Consider the following 24,018-nt stretch of genomic DNA (forward strand, 5'->3'; position numbering starts at 1 on the left):
TATCTGTAGCCGGTAATTTCGGTTTACGTCGGTATAAGCTAATCGCGTGCAACATATACCCTCTCGCCCGTGCACAACATCGATTATAATGTTAAATTTAGCTTCTACAAGTTGTCTTCTATTTTTGGGTTACCCCTTGAAAATGATATGCATCACAATCTGTCTGACATACCGAAGCTTCAATATTTTAAACATGTTCCGTCACGCCTTCGGTTAGCTGTGGTGTTTTTTAATTAACGGCTTTTTGTGTGCGTTTTTCACTTTCCTGTGTGTGGTGTTTGTTTGTTGTTGTGCTTTTTCACAGTAATAGCTATGGTGATATTTAAACGTAGTTGAACAGATGGAAAGCATCCATTATGTACGTGTAAATACATCATTGTGGGATACACAAGAACAATGAAGTCGGAAGTAGATCTATCTATAAATACTTTTGTCTTTAAACCAAGACATATGTATTATAAAAAGGTTTAAGCCGCACCTTTCATTAGTCTTAGGTGCTGTTGTGGGTCAAAGTTATTCTGTTGCCACAGTCACTCCGATCTGATGACATGAGGAGCAGCCTGAGTTTGTGTCATTTTCAAACCAAATGTGAAGATGTACTTGCCCCAGATGATAGTTGGTACGAATCTTAGCTCGCCCCAAATCTTAATTCTAGAAACGTTAGAGCAGTCCATGCCCTCTCTATGTTTCCTCTGCTTGTATGTGAACTCGGTCATATGGAGGATTAGCCAGTCAATTTGTGTGTCATCATGAGTTGATGAATGGTTCTATTATTCAGAATTTGTCCGTTTTACCATCATTGGAAAGGCGATTGAAACTGTAAGTAAGAATGTAGCAGGACGCTGTTTGATTTTGCAGATCTAAACCATGTCTTATAATTAAAAAGAAACCACTCGGCATCACAGAATGCTGGTGTGATGATATTGCATAACGATGTGTGACATTTAATCTAATCTGACGTGTCTGTGTAAGCCATTTACAAATTAATGATCCCATGTTGTTCCCGGTCGTTGCAGCGCTCTTCTTGCCACCATCGCATGTCAATACTCATCCCACCGTGGATACTGGGACGTCACTTGCAGGTAGTCCAGGGAAAGATGCATTTCCCAATTAAATCACTCCATAATTGCGCAAGTTCTGAAATTTACACGTTTTCACGAGTTGTGGATCAAAGTGATATCCCGTTATTTCTGGAGATGTGAATGAAGTGTGGCACGCTATTGACATTGGGCGCCAGTAATGAGCAGAGTAATGCACTTGTGTTGAGGTATAGTCGCCATGTCCACATCTCCGTACCATGGAACTAACAGGCTTACCAGCCACGACAAAATACGTCAGATTACAAAAGATAAAACCAGCCTACTTTGACCTGAATGAATACTTTATTACAGGACGACAATACGTTAATCCCCCATGACACACTGGTACAGCCATTCACACTGGACGTGTATGTCTACGTGGGGTGGATGGCTTTAATCCCCCATGACACACTGGTACAGCCATTCACACTGGACGTGTATGTCTACGTGAGGTGGATAGGTTTAATCCCCCATGACACACTGGTACAGCCATTCACACTGGACGTGTATGTGTACGTGGGGTGGATAGGTTTAATCCCCCATGACACACTGGTACAGCCATTCACACTGGACGTGTATGTGTACGTGGGGTGGATAGGTTTAATCCCCCATGACACACTGGTACAGCCATTCACACTGGACGTGTATGTGTACGTGGGGTGGATGGGTTTAATCCCCCATGACACACTGGTACAGCCATTCACACTGGACGTGTATGTGTACGTGGGGTGGATGGGTTTAATCCCCCATGACACACTGGTACAGGCATTCACACTGGACGTGTATGTATACGTGGAGTGGATAGGTTTAATCCCCCATGACACACCGGTACAGCCATTCACACTGGACGTGTATGTATACGTGGGGTGGATAGGTTTAATCCCCCATGACACACTGGTACAGCCATTCACACTGGACGTGTATGTATACGTGGGGTGGATAGGTTTAAGACACACGATTTACATTTAGGTATTAAGCCTCACACGCGTCATGCCGGATACATCACACGCGTTATGCCGGATACATCCAGCTCCACAAGCATGCTGGCTGGTATTGCATATGATCTCTCTCGGGACATGACTGGTCGTTGTGTGTAAGAAAGGGATCTTCTCCGAACAGAACCTGGCCCAAATGGGAACCGCTTTACACGACAAATGGCTTAGTCTACCCCTTTAGAGAGTGAGCGAGTGAGTTTAACTTTACACCGCACTCAGCAATATTCCAGCTATTAGGTAGCGGTTTGTAAATAATCGATTTGCCCAAATGGAAACCGATGATATGTGACCACTCGATCCCGTTAGTCGCCTCATACCACGAGCTGAGTCGCCTTTTTATGACAAGCATGGGTTTCTGTTCCCCGTACCATCACCTGCTCTACCCCTTCAGAGGATCAGGAGGCTAACAGGGATTACGAGGAGCAAAGTGCTGGCTGCAATATGGAGGTTACCTTGGTATTGACCCTGAGTCGTGTGAGACATGCAAAGTGGCATTTTGAATGTTCACATTCACCAATAAATTCTACAGGGATTCCAATCGTGTTGTTTGCCATAAGAAAAGGATCTTTTGGTCATAAAAAACTCATGTTTGACCATCCTGGCCTCCACCAGAGGTGTTATGTACTAGTTGAAAATCTATCAATGCAGAAATACTGGGGAACTTAATTAAGTTCTTTGTGCATATAAACTGTTAACAAATTGAAATTCGAACCCTCAAAAGTTGATAAGCTTCAATACATCAGAGGTGTACATTTCACTAAATTGCAATCATCTAAGATTTTAATAGTCTTTTACCGTTTCAAGTGTGGTTACAGACCACGACCTTTGGTTTGTCATAAAACTCTCTCTATACATAAATATAGATAAAGTACCAGCTACAGATCTGATCATGTCTCGTCCATCTGAGGGATTCCTCGACATTCGCGATATGGCTGAAAACCTGTTGAAAGCCGATGTTGAACGTCAAAACACATACATGCTATACAGATTGCACACATGTTTAATTGTACAGTACCCTGCAACAAATACCCGCAAATACGTTTCCAATTTCCAGTTATGGTACTACGTTTGCAAATTAGTAATCCGTTGAAAAACATTATATTTATCTTTTGAATAATCGTGTTTTAAATGTTCCTGTCAAAGGCCTTCTCTGTATCAGTTACATTCCACAGGGAATTAAAAATATCATTTCAAAATGTTGATACTGCTTGTTTACATAGCTCCTGTTGTGTCAGTAAGCAAACGCGTTTGAGTTTGGAACATACGTTAACACAGTGTAATCGTGTGTCACACCCGGATGCCGGTACCGGTCATAATTCAGGTGTGATAGGAAAAGTAACCACAAATGATGGATGAAGTCACTGTGCATCTGCGCTTAGTTATCACATTGTAGTTATTTGAGCGTAAATCGTGTGTTTTCTTTATACATTTAACTGCGCCACTGTTTAGTTTGGCCTCCTCGCTGCTGATTTTGTAAGGAGTCGTTCACCCTTTAAATTAAGATGCTGTCGAGCAATAAAGAAACATTCTCTACTAGGAAAATACCTTTCACTGTTGACTTCATTCCAGTCAAATAAACGATTTATATTAACCTAATTCCACGATTGACATTTTCCTACATGCACGGCGGATGACTGGCAAGTTTTTAAAACCAAATATCGACACATTTTACCGGAAAAGATACCTCCCTCCGTACATGACATTTGCACTTCTGCCATGACGATCCGTGCCGTGTTTCATAAAGGAATATATTGGCAATTTTGTTCAAAACAAAACTGTGTTTATACTCCTTGACAAAAACCGTGTGTTTCAGTTTCACCCTTCACGCAGTGTACATTTTTACCATGCCGATGACAAGTGATATTGTAAGTGTGTAAGTCCCAGCCACAGGTGACAGGTTCATATAAAAAGATGGCAGTGGCTGTCTGTATCCGTCATGTTACTGTCAGACCAGGACGACTCTGTCTGTGTCGTCTCCTACTGGGGCTGACTTCAACATTCATTGGAAACCCGGTGTTTATTTCTATAAACCATCGTTAGTAGCACGCTCCTGTTGTAGACAGATGAAACCGAGAAACCTGTTTCAGACAATCGCATGCTAGGGTTCTGGACTTGTCTGGGGAACCTTCTTGAATGCGTTCATATTCAGTGTGCGTTAATTATCTTGAAGTTCACAGGATGAATCCATAAAGAGAGTTAGAAACCTGGGTTGAGAACCACAAATAACACATAACAACACCAATTGGAATATGTCTGCATATGTTATCATTCCAAAAGCATTCCTTGAAAACATCCCTTGCTACAAAGCTTATAGTTAGTTAATATAAAGTTTATGTTTGCATACACAGCTATAACGAAACACTTTAAAGAGGTGTGTGGGAAGTGAAAGTCTTTCTCGTTTTCATCACAGATATTTCAGGTTTTGTGAACGGCTGTGTAAATTTTCCATTCACCCGCATTCTTACAACCTTTGGAATTCTACGTACCTTTAAGGTCCATCACTTACACTTACCATTTGTGACTTCGAGAAGTTGAAAACACGTCACTTCGTTCTAACAGAATCACTGAGTCGGGGAACACGACCTTCATCTAAATGCACCATGCCTTTTGGAAAGTGAACACATATGAATACAAACACATATCTCTACTCGGTTGAATAGTATGACTTGACTATCCCAACATATATATTTGGGTTTAAACGGCAACGTAGTTGTAGGTAATTTAGGAATGGGCCAGCAAAGATCAGACCGGATGTTCCAAAACAAGATAAGAAGTGTTATATTTAGAGTTACAATTTCTCAGTAAAGTTCGCATTCGCGTACAATGTTATTTCGGTCCGGGAATAAAACCCCAACTCTTAGTGTAAAGCAACTAATCGCAGGCAAACACAAGTTAGCAAGGTCGGCCAACAGTGATTCAACAAAGACGGCGATTTCACTACTGTAAAGTCTGATAACGCACTTTGTGTACCATGGTTGCTAAAATCATATCTAAATACGCAAACAACAAGCGTGTTACAATCGGAATCCTTTAGAACATTCATGTTCTGAACAAACGGTACGAATGTAACTCGAAACCAATTATATCGCCGCTACTACATGTACTATAGAGCTCAACACCGGCCTTATTTGGTTACCGAATATGTATATCAAGCAACACGCTTCTGTTTCATTCCAAATAAGCAGTTGCTATCTGTAATTAAATTTAAAATAAGAGCACATACGTCATAGAATTATTTTCTCCCAAATGTGTATTTTTCAGCTGGAATATGGACCTAGCTAACCTTTTATATTTTAAAGTTTGCTTGGTGAAAAGCATCAACATTCATCTAACTAGTATTAGAATTAATCTTTAAAACTAATATTAAAGGACACAGCATTTGTAGATGTTCCTCAAAGGTAAACATGTAGCTATCAGGAAGTGGCACATTTATGTTTTCATCCTCAAGATATATTTTTTCCAGTAATTTTCAATTAACTTATTACGTCAGATGTAATCGCAGTTGACTTAGAAGCAGATTAAAGAAATTGCAATATTAACTCTTATGATTTGCGACGTCGATCAGACAAACTGTTAATCAAAGTCGTTCCAGCACTTTTGAAAAGACGTTTCAAAGGCTCGCTATCAAAAACTACATGGAATATCTCACAACGTGGCGCAGCGCCTGGTACTCCATCTTTAAGTGCTACACTGTCATTTAGTTTATGTAATCCCCACATGGATTGAGGTCAGTATGGCTTCCAATCATAATTGTGTGTTGGGAAGGAAATGGAATTCTTCTGAAGAATTTTTGCCTTTTTCCTGTGATATAACGTGTACAGCTATCCAATATTTAGAGTATTATACTTGCGAACGATACCAGAACCTGTATCGAAACTTTGAGCTTGAGAAATAAAGACGTTGTCATCCATCTATGTACGTTTTCTATCTGACTTCCAACTTCTAAATATGCCACTCAAAGAAGTCATACATGATGAATCAATTACAACTTTTTCAAATGTTTGAATCGAGTTACGTTACAAAAAGTTCAGAAATCGACTGAAACACTTTAACGTAAGGTCACTTTGACGTGGTAAGGTACGTAGTATCATGCATGAGACGGCGTAGGTAAAGTAAAGGAACTGCACAGTGCATCATTGTGTCACTAACACGTCAGTTTGCTTCATGCCAATGACTGTAAACAGTTGCTGAACAGGCGTCGTGCATTATTTCATATCTTTGTAGGGTCACAAATATAAATTTTTAACTCCCCAGAATGTTGACATTCACAGTGAGAGTTTGTTTACAATGTGAGTAGTCTGGCAGACTCTTTCAAATGATGGTGATGCACTGATGCAGACGAAGGCAGACAATCGATGCATGGGACAACAGTTAGCCAGTCATGTCCGGAGGCCGATGTGGATGGACCTGTTTTGTTATGTACCGACATAACTACGTGGACTTCCACAGTCCATATATGTTCACAGTAACGACTTATGTCTGAAGGTAGACTGTAAATGGCATCTGTAAACGCCCAAGTCGGGGCCACAAAGCAATTTTACTTGAAAGCCGCCTACGTAAAATAGTGAAAACAATCTACATTTTCCTCCATAGTGTGTCACGGTCTGTTATCAATCAGTTGAAAAATAACCGGAAAACGTTGTTCTACAAGATAAAAACACACACTGAAGTGACAGTGTATCGCTTGAACAGGCAGCTGTAATAGAATATTTGGCATAAAAGAATGAACAAGATGGATATGTATAATGAAGGTCGTTAAACCAACAGGAAAAAGCTTTTAGAAATGCCATTTTTCTATCATGTCGCCTATGTCTCCCGACAATGATGCAATACAATAGCTCCTCTGATAAGCACCAACGTTTTTCCGACATCACTTTCATATGTAATGCTGAAACTGAAGCTATCATCACCCATAACAAATACAGGGACGTTATAAGAATAAGGTGAACTATATTCTGCTGGCTTATGAATTTAAATATCATAACGAAATGCATACACGCTATATGGCAATGCTGTGCCACAAGCATAGGTCAACGGCGATAAAGAGTGATGGGTATTTATTTACTTTGGCCTTTGAAACCTGTTTTGTTACGATAAGAATCCTGAGGTTGTGGAATTAGTCACTTCTGTCGGCAGTCAACCCAAAATAAGTTCGAACAAGTGAAGAAATACCTGTAGGTTTATTTAGTTCAACGGGAGCTAACTCCGACTGTGTAAATATGGCTGGGGTTATGTTTCAGCCACAGCCGCTGTAGCAGGTATCATTCATAAGCAGCTATCAGCAGCATGTGCGAGAGCACCATCCTCAACGGACAACAAGAGTTGTTGATTCAGGCATACGCATTACGTACACGACACTCTTTGACATTTTTGTCAAGTTTTCAGCTGTGGAGTTTTGTTACTAAGTATATGGTTTCAGTAGTATTGAAACATGCCATCTGTGTTTGTGTAATGTACCCAATGCTCGTAATAAGTTGTGAATGAAAGACTTTGATACTATACGAGATTCTTGAACCCCAGCCAGAATTGATCACTCTGGTTCAAAGATGTATGTACAACTAACAACCTTTACCTAGACGTAAGTGAATAAATATTATATCTTGCTTTGTCACATTCTTGACAGAAGGAATAATTGCTTATACAACATGTACATTTTTAATGAGTGAGATATTTGTTCCAAATCCTGTGACACTTTTGCAATAATAAGTCCCTTCAAAGTTTGACAACGGTGATTATATTTGACAGGATAATAGAATGTGACGTTGCCAATATGATGTGACATGATCTTTCTGCATCGTACATTTTGTTTCTGGTGAGAAACGACAATTGCCAGTTCTTGGAAATCTACACCAGCTTGTTTAATTGCACCTGCGAAGGATTGTTTTCTTTGTAAACCAAAGCGGTAATGGTTTGTTTTCAGAGAGTAACATATTGCTAATGTAACACATTTCACCAGTGTTTATGTCGCTCCCATGTGCATGCATCACAGGGCATCTCAACAGCTGGCAAATGTCGAGGGTGAGTAGGATTTCAAGTGTGGTCCTCCTCCGAACTGAGTGGTTGTGTCGAAAACATAAGCGTAGATACACTTGGAAACTGATTGTTCATTTCATTTCTCTTTTGAAGTTCTAATGGTATTTTATGTCGGCTGCAAGAAATCCTACACTTGAGTCAACGATACTTCCCCTATTTAACCTGGAACCGATTTGTTATTCCTGTTAGGTAGCACATCCTCCCCACCACCCCAACAAACAGCAATGGTCACGTACTATTGCACTGAGAATCTACCTAGGGACCGTTCATGGTTAAGGGAAGAGACGATGATTTGTACTGAGCTGTATGTGCAATGTACGTGACCACACACCCACACACCCAATTAATGCGCAAAGTTACAAAGTAAGTGACTCCCCCTCTGTCATGTGTAAATTAAATTAACTGAACATGTGTACAGATTTGATGATACACACACACACACACACACCTCCCGGAATAAATTGGGTGTGATCATGTGCTACACAAAATAAGTGTGATTCAAGCAGTCATATCAGCGTATGTACAGGTTTGACCATATGCTGATACAATATGTGTGATTCTTGCCGTGCCACAGGTGCTTGTACAGATGTGATCATGTGCTGACACAATATGTGTGATAGAGTCAGTCATATAGGTGTTTGTGCAGGCATGGTCATGTGCTGTCACAATATGTGTAATTCAAGCAGTAATATAGATGCTTGTGCATGTGTGACCTTGAGCTGAAATAATATGTGTGATTCTGGCAGTGCCACAGGTACTTGTAAAGGTGTGATCATGTATTGATACAATGTGTGTGATTTGTGCAGTGATATGGGTGTTTATACAGGTGTGGTCACGTGCTGATACAGTGTGTGTGACACACATACACTAGTCTTACAGGTAAGTGTATACACGTGTGTTGCTCATTTAAACCCTTGCCATACAAAGGAATGTACCCATGTGGTCATACACACATCACGTGGTTTGTGTATTTATATGCTGGTGTATTTGTGAGCACAAAACGAAAGGAAAACACGTTACCTGTATGCGGGTGATCTGTGACCATACACACGAGTCATATAGGAACACTTATACAGGACGGTGTAGACACTACGATAGCCACGGACAGACATGGATTTGACTAAACATTTTTATGCATTAATAGATGAGTTCGTCGTTTGTAATCTTTTGTTTATGTTATCTCGTGTATTCCGAACTTCATATTTGCTTCCTGCCACAAGAAGTAGGTAATAATAATGAAGCAAAATCAACCACACAAAATCTTCATTCAAACTTTGTGGAAACGAATTCATACATATGAAACCGGGGCTATCACCGTCATGTGTCTTTTTTCCAACGAAATTGCCTTATTTCCGCATCTCAATGTTGAAGCACATCATGTGGAAGTAACACCTCTTGGGTGTGTTTAACTTCTCCTTTACGACACTCTGGAAGTGAGGGAACAAAGGTGCTTGACAAAAACTTGCTGACAGCGTGCTAGCACCGCAGACAAGAACTGCATTATAACTAACAGAGTAACACTGCAACTCAAATTAACACAACTGAACCCTAATGCTTCCCCCGAGACTCCGTGAAGAATGTTGGGAGGAGCTCGTAATGATCACTACACAATTCAACTGAATGCTGGTCAGACACGGTGCAGATCTTGCCGGAATTCCATTGAATACTTGACTCGCGGTGGAAATGCCAAAACCCCCACAAGAAAGAGCTCTTTTTGGAACAGTTCATAATGGCAGCAACGTCTAGCGCTGTTACATCGCTTCATTAAAAGAATATTAGCTGGATGCCGTAATCAGGGCATCGTAGATCTGAAAAGTGTTCAGTAAATCCAATAATTTACTATTGACACATACGTATTACAGTATAATAATTTCCTCAAGAAAATCAGTCCTTAATTGGCAAATCCTATGATTATAATTTGTGTTACAGATCTCGAGATGGTAATTTGTGTCGTTCAGTAGCATCGAGATAATGAACTATACATTTGCATTATTCTAAAGCTGTGGTGTATTTTGCTTGATTACCAGGTTTGTCTCAAACGCATGCAGACAAATTGAATAACAACAATTTGGGATTTGATCCTTGTTGTCTCATGATCTGAACACTGAAGAGCCAATTTACATTACCGAGTGTCAATGATGTTAATTCGTTCTTACATAACTCACAGGGGATCTGGTTTGAGGAAGCGAGGAATCACTTGAGATGTGTGCATTAGGTGCCTGTAATCTCATCTTGTCATTTAGCATAGTTCTTGAAGATGCGGGGGCCATCAAGCAGACTCAGCGTTAAGACAATGTCCATATTACCCAGTGACATAGAATTGCAGCCTTTGATTTTCCTAAAACATAAAAAGAAGTCGTATTAAATGGCTATCATAGCCTGGAATAGCAGGAACCATTTTGAATTTTAACGGTGTAAGGTAACAAGGGTTAATAAGACTGGAGGAGAAAACAAGCAGGCTGTGATGGTAAAACAACATCGCGTCGATTCTACAGACGAGATGCCGTTGAATGGGAACGTTGCAGTGTTAATAAAGAATGTACAAAGAGCCAAATTTATCAGTCTACATGTAAAGAAAATGGCAGTGTTTGTCGGGATTTACAGAAGATTAATGGTTTATTTGATCGTTCCTCTCATTGTCGAGAAAAATATCTTCCAAAACGTGGTGCTCCTGATGTTCTGAAGATGTTAAGAATTTGTTTATCAGATCAAGTAGTGACATGAGATGGTTTTTTGCCGTTGTGGCGTATTTTACCTTACAGAGGGAGGGATTTTGTTGTTATTACATTTCAACCAATTTTAAGTTTCGGAGGAAAAGCATTTCCCTAATGTTGTATCGTTAAATTTAGTTTCTTGTAATTGAAGAAATATAATAATTTTCGAGTAATAACACGACTAGTGGATATCTCTTGATATGTGTGTTAGTTTTATCCCGTGAATCAGAAGCACCCCTTATCTCTATTTGATGTCATTCAATGTGCATATCAAATGCGTTGCGTGTTGTTTATTCCATTTATCTGACGTCATCCCGCAGATATAAATCAGGCATTCCAGTGATTCTTGTGAGCCTCGATGCACAGGTCAACAAGACTAGCTACAGCAGTTGGACATAAGTGATTCATCATTAGTGAAATTTCCGTAGACTTGCATGTTAGTTAACTCTTGCAAGGATACGTTTAATAAGTTTAGTGTCGGTCGAATTGCTTTCAATTCGTGTCTCCCAGCTGGGAAACCATCTCAGCTACACACACATCAGTTCCATTCAAACTTCCGATGAGTATTAAGAAAACTGCATCTATTTAAACAATATATAATAGACATAACAATCAAGTTTAACATGGTTGTCTTTGGGATAGATTAAAAGTTGTCCTTATACATGGTGCTTACTCACGTGTTATTCGATAACTAATCACCTGTAGGAGCAAAGAAAATATATGTACACGTAGCTCAAGATGATTTCCAAGATGTTTGCAAGTGCTACGAAAGTGTGTTTTTTTCTGTTATTTGTAGTATTATTGATTAAGTGATAGTTATTATTGGGTCACAGTGTTTAGAAATTAGAGTGATAGTTATTATTGGGTCACAGTGTTTAGAAATTAGAGTGATAGTTATTATGGGTCACATTTCATATCACGGTAATAGTATTTTAGCGGCACATCTTTAAGGTAACGCTTTAGACTTACCTCCCTTTGGTGTGTTTTGACTTGGCGATCGTGAGGGTTCCTTATTTCGCTGGAATGCTCAAGGATCTGTGACTGTACATATATAAGGCTAGTTGTTGTGTTGACGACACACACACTGAATTACACACCGAGCTTTCCTGGAGTTGTGTCATCATTCGGCCTACATCCATCTGTCTGCCACTTTATCAACGTTCAACCGACGTTAACAAGGGCTCGCTGTAACATTTGGCAAAACTGTTTCACTGAAAACCGAAGCTTTGGTGCGTTGATATTACGTTTGTGGCCCATTTCTTTAGATTTGATTCAGGTGCATTGTTCTAGAAACCTCTGTTGTGAGTCTTCGTATCTTGCTTTCTTGTCAATACATAATATTGGATATTTTAGACCTTGTCATGCCAGTGTTATATTTTGCTGGTTCTGAGGGGATTTCTTGTACCATTTGTCACGACAAATCATTAACCGTAACACAAGATATCAAAATATAATGGCTTCTAATCAATTAAGTCTATGGACATTTCACTAAAGACAACTCACTTGTGGCCAATCACTGTATGTGCTCCTTTTGACTTACCTTTTCACTTCAGGGTATATGTAATCTGCCACAGGCAGACAAAACTAACTAATGTCGCCTTCTTCAAGTATGTATATTGTCCTTACAGGTGAGCTGGCGAAGGGCCGCCGAGTCCAGTCCTCTGACAGTGGGGACTCTTACGTTTATAGACGATAATAGATTTAGCATACGCCACCCTAAAGGCTCGACAAAATGGCATCTGGTCATTGAGAAGGTGCAGCTGGACGATGCGGGTATTTACGAATGTCAGGTTCCATCAAAGGTTCGACATTTAAGATCACATATCTTACTGATTGTTAGAGGTGAGTATTTTAAGGTAACATTTGTTTCTTTAGTCTCATTTCATTAATGAAAACATTCTGTCACTGATTTAGAGAGCTGGTCACCACATTTAGCACAGTGTTGGGTTCAACATGAATGAAAATATGTGCTTGCAATTTGTTGACGAACTTCAATACTACTTACGTATATGGTAACATATCCACTATAATAACTTACGTCTAAACGTCAAATCATTGTCTAGTCCAAACATGCCGTGCATCTCTGCTTTGTTTTGTATACGGGTACCAGTAACTAGCTTGTTTCATCTCTATATTTCAGAGCGCCGGACGATAAAAACATCGTTAGGTAGGTACACGTATAGCAGATCCGCATGACCTCCACGTCACCTACCCGTGTGCTGTGGAAAACACCTGCTTTATTTGTTAGTAGTGTTCACCAGGCAGTGTACCTGCATACACGTAGGATATTGATTGGTGTCTTGTAAAACAAACAGAACAGCATTTACTAGAATATGAATATGAACCTCAGCGTGGTATATACTTCACTATGGCAAGTTGCCGTGACAACAGCATCGTTAATATAGCATCTATTACACTATTACGTGTTGCTGTAGAAATATGATCTTCAACGTGGCTTATACTACACAACAGCACATTGTCATCACTGCATCATTTGCGCTATGGTCTACACTATGACACAATACTGTAGCTGTGTCATGTTCAACAGTGTACATCCTACACAATGACTTGTTGACGTAACTGCACCATCTTCGCTATGGTCTACACTACACTATGACACATTCCTGTAGAAGTGTCATGTTCAACATATTATCTGCTACACAATGACGCGTTGCCCTGTGGTCTACAACATGACACATTATTGTAGCTGTGTCATGTTCAACTTAGTATATGCTACACAATGACGCGTTGCCCTGTGGTCTACAACATGACACATTATTGTAGCTGTGTCATGTTCAACTTAGTATATGCTACACAATGACGCGTTGCCCTGTGGTCTACAACATGACACATTATTGTAGCTGTGTCATGTTCAACTTAGTATATGCTACACAATGACGCGTTGCCCTGTGGTCTACAACATGACACATTATTGTAGCTGTGTCATGTTCAACTTAGTATATGCTACACAATGACGCATTGCCCTGTGGTCTACAACATGACACATTATTGTAGCTGTGTCATGTCATGACACATTATTGTAGCTGTGTCATGTTCAACTTAGTATATGCTACACAGTGGCACGTTGACGCAACACTGTGTGTTCGTGAAGCAGAAATGGTTCCGTCAGTTGACTGTTTTTATCCAATGTCTTAACTTCACCGCTACCTCGTTATCACTTCAGTTGTCCATATGTAATCCCTGGGCTTATCTGTGTGTTGACATTTCCAACTTTCCACACTCATATTAAAACGTTTTAGGTGATTCCTATTACTCACTGCCTAAAATGTTCCCGCTGGCTAATACCAATGCGCTCTGAAACCAACATTTACAGATCTGTCGGGGAGGCCTGGGATAATTCTGGGTGATCTTTACGGTAATTCATCAGTGTCGTGTTGAAACTTCTCTTTCTGTTGCATGGCATTCGGGGTTTCGCATAAATCATATTTGCAATCAGTCAAACATAGTTTTCTTATCACGGTGAATCACATTCTTCCGTGCTTGCTGTTCTTGCAACTGCTGTGCATCGTCACTATGTGCTTCACTGCGTCTGTGTGTAAGTGTGGCATTGCGTTTTGTAGTTGGAGAAAAAAACATCACCTTGATTTCGTTATCGATAGCGAAACGTCATAGAACATTATTTCATTCAATAGTTTCTGAACTTTGAAAGTTCGATGGATTCCCACGAGGTCTTTCCCTGTTACTAGTTTCTATCGTGGCTTGATGTGCTTGTCAAACATCGCTGTAATGCATTAGTCTTGTAATGCATATGTATCTGTTGTATTCGTAATTTGTCACTTTACTGAATATATATTTTGTAATACATCGTAAAATGTCATTCCGATACAGCATCAAAACAGTGTGAGTCTAAGATGACCGAAATATTGTTGTTTGTTGCTGTTTCAACTTGGAACCTGCTGCAGGTACATGAACGCAGTACTACCCCGAAGTCACAAGAACGCTGATGGACAGTTCCTACTCTATGATGAGAATGTGTTTATGGATCACTGATATTGCCATGAATAGTTGCAAGATGTCTGAATTGGCTTAAAACAACAGTCACTCATTACGAAATATTGGTGGTAACGAAAACGTGTTCGTACCGTGCCGGATCGGTGGCACCCGTCGATACTTGTAAAGGCAAGGCAACCTGAAACCAGTTCACGGTTGTCCCCAGGGACATTGTCCACAATACGGTAGATGAGACAGACGCTCGTATCTTCAGCCACATATTGCAACCATTCACAGTGCCCTTGTGAAGAAGAACACTCCGTCGACATTTGTCGCGCGCTTTCTTTTCATCAACACTTCACCATCCGCTTTAGTTCAACATAGTAAATGATCAACGTCTTTGCTCCTCCAGTAGACGGTTGCTAATGGGTAATAGTTTATCTGGTTGGTTTGCTTATCTTCGCTTTATGAGTCATAGAGTTTCCATGACTGACATTTCCGTGATTTGTGTCTTTTATCAAGATCCTATTGTTAGATTCATATCTCATACCGCGTCACTATCTATTCTAGCTAGCGATGAGAGCGGTTGTAGTATAAATCTTTGACATGTTTACTTGTTCAAAAGGAGTCTCTGTTGTTCGTTGTAAGGTCAATGATTTCAAGGCATTCGTAGGTGACTGACCCTGTGAGGTACATAATATCAACAAAGCCACTGCCCATTAGAAATGTCTATTACTGTAAGCATTGTCCCCGATATGTGACCACTGATGGACAAAGCAAAGTGTAAAAGATGGCTCAAGTGAAAAACGGTCAGTGCAAAAACATTTCACATTATATATCACGTCATCGATACGTTAAATGTGTAACTCAAGGGTTGTTCTATTTGGCCGTCAAATGCCGTATTTTCTATCACATGCGTGACTGTGAATCATGATTTGTATTTGCCACTTTCGTCCTATTAACGTTTGCTTTCTCACTTAAAAGCTATGCTGCAAAAACATGTTTGTTTCAATCATCTATTTAGTTTGTCAAGGAAAAATAACGCCATGAACTCCTCTGTTTTCTATCTGTACATTTACTTTCAGATATACAAATTACAGGTAAACCGTTTGTAGAGAAAGGGGACACAATCCTTCTCATGTGCAATGCTACAGGCAAGGACCACCCACCCGATGATCTGGACTGGTTCAAAAATGGGAATAAACTTTTAACCCAATATGCAAATAAGGTGTATATCCGGAAGTTTGTTTCGTTGACAACTAGGACAATTGTAAGCATTCTGGAGATAAAGGACGCCACTCTAGAGGATGCTGGAATGTACGTTTGCCGGACGTCTGATCTCCAGATTACAAGTGCGAGAGTCAACGTATTAAAAAGTAAGGAAAGGCATGATTGTTTCGTTACTCCATCAACACATGTATAAAGCAACATTGTGTTTACAAAAACAGTTATTTCCTCAAAAACGCTGTGTTGTAATTGGCATACCTCCAATACATTAAATGCCACAAAACAGTGGTCATAAGTCCTTGTACGAACTGACTCACAAGCAGGGAGCACACACAGAGAATGATGGCGACGTGAGCATTTCGTCAAGGTCACCTAAAGCGGCGTTGAAACAATCTCATTCACTATCTTATGAAATAATCAACAGCCTTAGTTTCATTTCTATTAATATTGAGTTTATTCATTTTCAGCCGATACTTCCAACTGGAAAAGAGGTAGGTGTAAGATATGTTAGGCCGTATAAAGTTCGTACGGTTGTATCTAAACCTGGTGAAAACATTTCAACAGACGTGCATGTTAATGTTCCACGTGTTGGTTCATCCATGCAGTATAGTCGTACTATTAATGTTATCACGTAAATATTCTAATTTTAATTATAAGACGATCGTTTGTTTAAATTTATATTAAAGCTGCCTTGTGAATGTACACGCTGATGGGGGAGTGTTTTCATATTCGCTGTTTCTGTTTCAGGTACAGATCCGAAAAATTCTACAAGTGGAGCAACTAGCTCCAACAATGGGACTTATTCTTCCCACAATTTTACATTTTTAATTCTCATGCTTGTTTTGACAGTTTTTAAAATATGTGTCTGGTGTCCAAGGTGACGAACTTGACGACGCCACTACTCCGTCTTTCCTCACCGTCATTCTAACCTTTGTGTTTGTGATATTTTGAATGGATTAAACGGGATAACTCCAACACGAGTGTGCCGAAAGTGAGAGCACATGGGAGTAAGAGTTCTCATCGATATCAAAGACATGGACCTGAATATATTTTCACATCATTGTCCCTAGTATTTATTCATCCCTATCATATATATATATAAGCACATCAGCATTCGATACCTCATTTTCAGTCAGTCGTCGCTCAGTGACGTTAGAAACATTAATGGGACCAGAAGAACTGTTGTTGTCAGTATATACCTTCAGTTTTGGGCTGTAGGACTCGTTGAACAATTCATCCACCTAGCTCTCCCCTCCATCAGTAGCATGAAGAGAGTTCTGATTGAGGGATATTGTACTCTCTCACGTCATCAAGTCAAAGTTTATTCATGTCAACATCGACGAATGACACATGGTACATCATCTCCAGCCAAAACACCATTCAACCGTGCACGAGAAGGAAAACCTCCCCACAAGCCCAGTAAGTGTGCCACGCCCTGGTACAACAGCTTTCTGCAGTCGGCCAGGGACTCTACGTGTTGATACAACATCCTCCTGTAGTCGGCCAGGGACACCACGTCGTAATACAACATCCTCCTGTAGTCGGCCAGGGACACCACGTCGAAATACAACATCCTTCTGTACCCGTGAGACGAGCGACCATAGTTATACATCATCCCTGTTCTCGGGCAAGGACACCACGACGTGCTACACCATCCTTCTGTCCCCGAGAAGTTAAAGTTTCTTCCTCCTGTGATCGGGAAACGAAAAGACACCATGCAGAACCTTCCTCATGTGTTCGGGAAGTCGAACAGTTCCTCGGCCTTGATGCACAACGTGATCACTTCCCGACATAATGGTATGTCAGCTCATGTAGACCAGATATATTTGCATGACATCTTAAATACATACGTTTGTTGTTCCGTCAGCCTATTTCAGCAGTTAATATTCGTCACTGACATTTTCCTACTGTTGATCACTATATCTTGTCGAGTGATATGTGCACTGATGAGAACAAATCCAACCATCATGTTCAAAACTCAAACATCATATACCACCGGTGTGAGCTTGTGTCTACCGGTAATTCTGTCTTAGGGTGGTGCCACACCACCGGTGTCAGCTTGTGTCTACCGGTAATTCTGTCTTAGGGTGGTGCCAAACCACCGGTGTCAGCTTGTGTTTACCGGTAATTCTGTCTTAGGGTGGTGGCAAACCACCGGTGTCAGCTTGTGTCTACCGGTAATTCTGTCTTAGGGTGGTGCCAAATCGATGATGTACATCTTGGTTCTATACCATTTTGAACAATATCTTCACAGCTGTGGTCATGTATGAATGCAGCCGTATACGTCATCTAAGTCAAGAGCATAAGATTTGAAGTAAAACCATGAACATATACAATCGGTACTATTGAATATTCCTATTGATTCTTGAAGCAATCAAAAGAATGTGCTAAAATGTGTTCACACATGAATCTTTCTTCATTATTTTATTAACATTTCCAGAGTGACCGTTCCTAGACCTACCGCAACCAGACAGCTCGCTCGACACGTTCACGTACAGGTATTCATCTGTCACCGATAGTTCTACACTATTCATATAGGCTTGAACTTATGTGTGGTCCTACCCGGCATCATATACAGTAAGAGCGAAACCCTCGGCCATGCCATTTTAATCAGGAACAAAATGCCATTTTAAGTATCTAAGTATAGATCCTGTCCCACACCTGGCAATTTGTTACGTGTATCGGACAGCTGAATTGGGCTTATGCAGTTGAAATTACAATTATGGCTTGCAGTTCATTGCTTTATGACTCAACGAAGATTAATGTCTATAATTGGCTATTGCACATTGTAGATCTGTCATGTATTTATGGAGTTCCTCCAGCATATGAACCCAGCAAAGTGTATACGAGTGTTTCATGTGAGAGTGGAGTTTTTTGTGGGTGTACTAAATTGCACATCGCTTTGTTTGCAGCTTATCCTGGTGCGTGAGAGTTGTTCTTCCATGACTCTGTGTGGTACCATCTATCTACAAGAAGTGTACTTTATAGGTCAAATCACCCTGGAATATAAACGTTAAACAATATCTTAAATGTACGTGTCGGTGATGTATTTAAGTAGCACATATGTACACGATATAGTCTACACGGTATGGCAGACATTAACACTATCCTTCTAATACATGCAGTGTATTCTACAAAAGTAAACACACTGACGACACATGGACAGCCAGATAAGCAGTGTTACTGTACACGCTCGATAGCCATAAGCATTTATACAAACTGCATACATAATATCATACAGCACATTGACAATATGTATAGTCAACATGATGTAATAGAGTAACCGATACATGATGCCCTGTATAATATCGATATTATTATCGATTACTACAATGACACATACACGGTATGATACAGTATTACAGACATGTTGTAGCTCATGTTGCTGTAGAATCATTTGCTTCAATACCTAAAAGGGATGTAAAGAGAATCTGGCTGTATGACATACACGATATGATAGTGAGTGAGTGAGTGAGTTTAGTTTTACGTCGCACTTAGCAATATTCCAGCCATAAGGCGACGGTCTGTAAATAATCGAGTCTGGACCAGACAATCCAGTGATCAACAACATGAGCATCGATCTGCGCAATGGGGAAGCGATGACATGTGTCAACCAAGTCAGCTAGTCTGACCACCCGATCCCGTTAGTCGCCTCTTACGACAAGCATAGTCACCTTTTATGGCAAGCATGGGTTGCTGAAGGCCTGTTCTACCCCGGGACCTTCACGGGTCCGATATGATAGAGTATATGCTATATATGATGTATATGCAATATGACAACAATGTCCACATTGTTGCTGTTACTCATTCATGCTACTGTACAGTACAACAGACATAATTTAGGACATACGCGTTATCCTACAGTAATACAGACATAGAAAAGTACATGTTATCTTACAGTAATACAGACATACAGAAGTACATACATGTTATCTTACAGTAATACAGACATAGAGCATTACATACATGTTATCGTACAGTAATACAGACATAGAGCAGAACATACATGTTATCTTACAGTAATACAGACATAGAGCATTACATACATGTTATCTGACAGTAATACAGACAAAGAGCAGTACATACATGTTATCTTACAGTAATACACACATAAAGCAGTACATACATGTTATCTTACAGTAATACAGACATAGAGCAGTACATACATGTTATCTTACAGTAATCCAGACGTAGAGCAGTACATATATGTTATCTTACAGTAATACAGACATAGAGCAGTACATACATGTTATCTTACAGTAATACAGACATAGAGCATTACATACATGTTATCTTACAGTAATACAGACATAGAGCAGTACATACATGTCATCTTACAGTAATACAGACAAAGAGCAGTACATACATGTTAGCTTCCAGTAATACAGACATAGAGCAGTACATACATGTTATCTTACAGTAATACAGACATAGAGCAGTACATACATGTCATCTTACAGTAATACAGACAAAGAGCAGTACATACATGTTAGCTTCCAGTAATACAGACATAGAGCAGTACATACATGTTATCTCACAGTAATACAGACATAATGTAATATGTACATGTTTCGTACCTTAATAGTCAAGCTGTTACAGTAAGTAAGTCTTTGTGGAACCTGCTTCACTGAGATGATATAATCAGGACCCCAGAAGCTTTACGTTGCTCCTTTTCAAACTGTTTAAAATATCTTGTATCAGTTTTGCCCAAATCTGTTTGGGTTTTTAAATATTCAGACATAATTTCTTGCTATCTGTAGACACAACTGTCATCTTCCTGTAAAACATAGAGGCTTCGTGAACACGACCAACATTTTCCCAGTCAGATGTTCCCACACTTCTCAATGAATATTAATGCATTTGTTCACCAGTAAATGGGCGCAATATTGATGGCCTTGACATTTAGTACTTTTGGGTAAATGTGTATATATATTGCTGACACTAGAAACGTGCCTTACTCTTCTTCAAAACGCCGAAGTTGCAGGCTATGTATTACTAACTGATATAAATGGCGTCACATTCATATAGGAATACTGACAGATAACACTATGTGATTAGAGAATGTTTCACAATCTGATCTCTTGTGGTCATGCTTTGATCCCTATCTGCTTCTGTACAAATACACTTTCTTGATGTGTTATTCAAGTTATCATTTTCCACTTAATGTTATTAAGATTTGATTGAATGAAGTATTTCACGGGTATCTGCATTTAATTCAGACAATAACAACGAAACAAATGTTTCATAGTAATACAATGTTTCAGATTAGCTATACAATATTGCAGGATACGAATACAGTTTCGTAGAATAGGAAAACACTATGTTGAGATATTGATGATAAGAATACAAAGTGCCGGAAAAGCAGAGGAAGCAAACTAGTATATTTCTGTAGTAAAATGGTTAAGAAAGACAAGAGTCAGGATTAAAGGACACCATACACCTGGTAATATCATGATATCTTTAAACATACCTTAAGACCTTCCAAACGGTATTGATCCGGTGTTCCAGAGTCCGTTTAAACGAGGGTTGAATGTAGCTGAGTTTCCTACTTTATCTGTCCCAATATTCGATGTATCACTCAGACTGTTGTACATACAACCTGGGACGATCAGTTGTGTTTGTTTTATAAATAAACAGTTCAAATGTCTAAATCCACGTGTTACCTTTTCTCTGTTCCCTAGGACAGATGTCTGTGTTTTTCAGCCTTGAACTTCCAGTCAACAGACAAAGGCATCTTTCAAGCAAACATAACGATGTTATGGCAATGTGATGAGACTAGGAAAGATTCATGTTACGATTATTTCAAATAATATGAACTGTTAATGTGATATTTTCAAAGGATCGAAACCAATCAGAATATACAAAGGAGTCGTCTTATTATTCAGATATTCTGAGTGGAGCTCGGGATGTTTACAGGAATCTAACGGTCAGTAGCACAAGTGTATTTTCGTTATTCCGCTTCCCCACGGTCGCATCCTGTTTTAATCTCCAGCACAATAACATGTATTGAATTCTTTATAAACAAGTCGGCACCCTGACTCTGTAATGAGACAGGAGTATTTTCACCTCGTAACGGGGCTTATTGATAGAAGCACAATGTTAATTTTAACGTCACAGTATTTATTCTCAAGAAATGCAAGTCCTGCTTCAAAGGGCACTCAATTTCCGTTAATGTTTTTACAACGTTCATCATACTCTGCGTAAACAATGAAGCCGTTTGAAGGATACTTACATATATTCAGGCCATACCTGTCCGCCAATAATGCAGCGAACATTGTTCTTGTTTATTTGTTTACCTGTAACTACATTGCGTGTTTCAGACTTTAGAACACACGAGTCCAGATGACATTTCGTCTTGATGGTTATGTCCAGTACTTCTGTGTTGCCTTCCAAGCATCCATTGCAGTCACACGCAAGACAAACATTCCCTGTGCCACAACAACTAACTTTCGTGACTTACAGGTCATACATTGAGCACCATGTCTTGTCTTTTACTACAAAGTCAGAGTGAGTTAGCCATTCCGATTGTAGTATTGATCAGCTCCACTCTTAACGTCGTCAGTCGGCTGTACAACCGACTCAGATGCGCTTGCGGCTTCTCATGCCAACAAACCATACCTCGTGGGAGAATAAAATCTTTAAATTGCTGAGCTAAAGAAATGAAAACAACAGGCTTGGATTTTAACAATATTGTGGTATTTATTAATTCTTTCCCTGGTAGTCTGGTCTATGTTGCTGTCATGAATGTCTATGGATTGCCAGAGGATTGATATTTAGACAGGAGAGATGAATTCCATGTTAGCCGATCTGACGTTTTCACTTGGCTGACAATGAACATATCCTGGTGTGGCGTGTATCTGCAACATTGACAGTGATAGGCAATCCATTCAAGCAGACGGACGGTATACATTTCAGCTATTTACGCTCAATAAATATACTTTAATCTTCACGACTTGAGGTAATAAAAACATCGATCATAACAGTTTTGACGGAAATTAATAAGTCATTTTAATGGCAGGTTTTCCGACAAATAGCCGTTAACAAATCATGTCAGTTAAGGAGCCTGGGGAACAGAGTTAGGTGCACGCTCTGACACATGGTGAAACTATAGTTCAGACCAATTCTTATATATACGGCCACCGTTAATTGCAGACAAAGAGAAATGTGAGATTTGAACGCCTGGCAGGTCTAATATCCTAAGCAGTGGACGATATAGACTAAGAACAAGTCTTGCAAAAAAGGCCATTAAAGGCTAGGTTTAGAGTACTCTTTTTGTATACCCACCTGTCTCTTGACCGACACCCCCAGAGGAGCCGGTCGCGTACTTTCAATGGGTGTGCGGGGAAAACGATGCACGATACTGTGTGCTGCTACTCCATGCCGCCTCTTGCTCTGTGGTCTTCTCAGGCTATATCAGCCAGGATAGACACAAGATCTGCAAGAAGTCACATCTACTTTGTACTAAGTACATTGAACACTTGCTTTCCTTTTACTGACATTCTGTCGGTGACATTTCTGAACAGTAGAATAATCACGAGTTTAGATGGAATTATAACATTGATGCTGCAGTATGTCATATTCGGGATTTCACTTTCTTACTAAAGTACAAATTCTAGTACTTTTTTGGTTGAGTTCCATTCGGGATTCGAACCCGCACCTTCAGAGTCAGGAACCTTACCACCAGCACACAAAGTCAGCCGCCTAGCCAGCTCAGCCACCACGACTTCCACAAAATGAAAGCCGGACAACTGGTAGTCTAGACTGCGTACTTTGAGTACCCCTCTGATAAGTGTCAATTGCCACGGCTCACACAGACGATAGCTATGATTACACGAAGCTATTTTAGAAAGTGGTCAAATGCAACATATGTCATATTTGGGATTTCACTTTCTCAGGGACTCTGCCAAAAAGTACTAGAATTTGTTCTTTACTGAGAAAGTGAAATCCCAAATATGACATATGTTGCATTTGGCCACTTTCAAGAATGGTCATCGCGTGAGTGTCTGAATCCACCTCCAG

At 39.9% G+C, this 24,018-nt stretch overlaps 1 protein-coding gene across 1 annotated transcript in view; it reads left to right on the forward strand.

Annotated features, from left to right (window-relative positions):
• LOC137279149 (zwei Ig domain protein zig-8-like) overlaps positions 1 to 19,508 on the forward strand; it is a 107,552-nt gene extending 88,044 nt beyond the window's left edge. The window contains exons 3-9 of the mRNA XM_067811626.1: positions 12,450 to 12,663; positions 12,962 to 12,988; positions 15,858 to 16,148; positions 16,467 to 16,490; positions 16,747 to 17,796; positions 18,440 to 18,497; positions 18,912 to 19,508. Of these exons, the coding sequence (XP_067667727.1) occupies positions 12,450 to 12,663; positions 12,962 to 12,988; positions 15,858 to 16,148; positions 16,467 to 16,490; positions 16,747 to 16,880 (690 nt within the window). The 3' untranslated portion in view covers positions 16,881 to 17,796; positions 18,440 to 18,497; positions 18,912 to 19,508. The remainder of the gene's footprint in view (positions 1 to 12,449; positions 12,664 to 12,961; positions 12,989 to 15,857; positions 16,149 to 16,466; positions 16,491 to 16,746; positions 17,797 to 18,439; positions 18,498 to 18,911) is intronic.
• Positions 19,509 to 24,018: the final 4,510 nt, after the last annotated feature.

This window comes from Haliotis asinina, chromosome 3 (assembly GCF_037392515.1).
Source record: "Haliotis asinina isolate JCU_RB_2024 chromosome 3, JCU_Hal_asi_v2, whole genome shotgun sequence".
Classification (NCBI taxonomy): Eukaryota; Metazoa; Mollusca; class Gastropoda; order Lepetellida; family Haliotidae; genus Haliotis; species Haliotis asinina.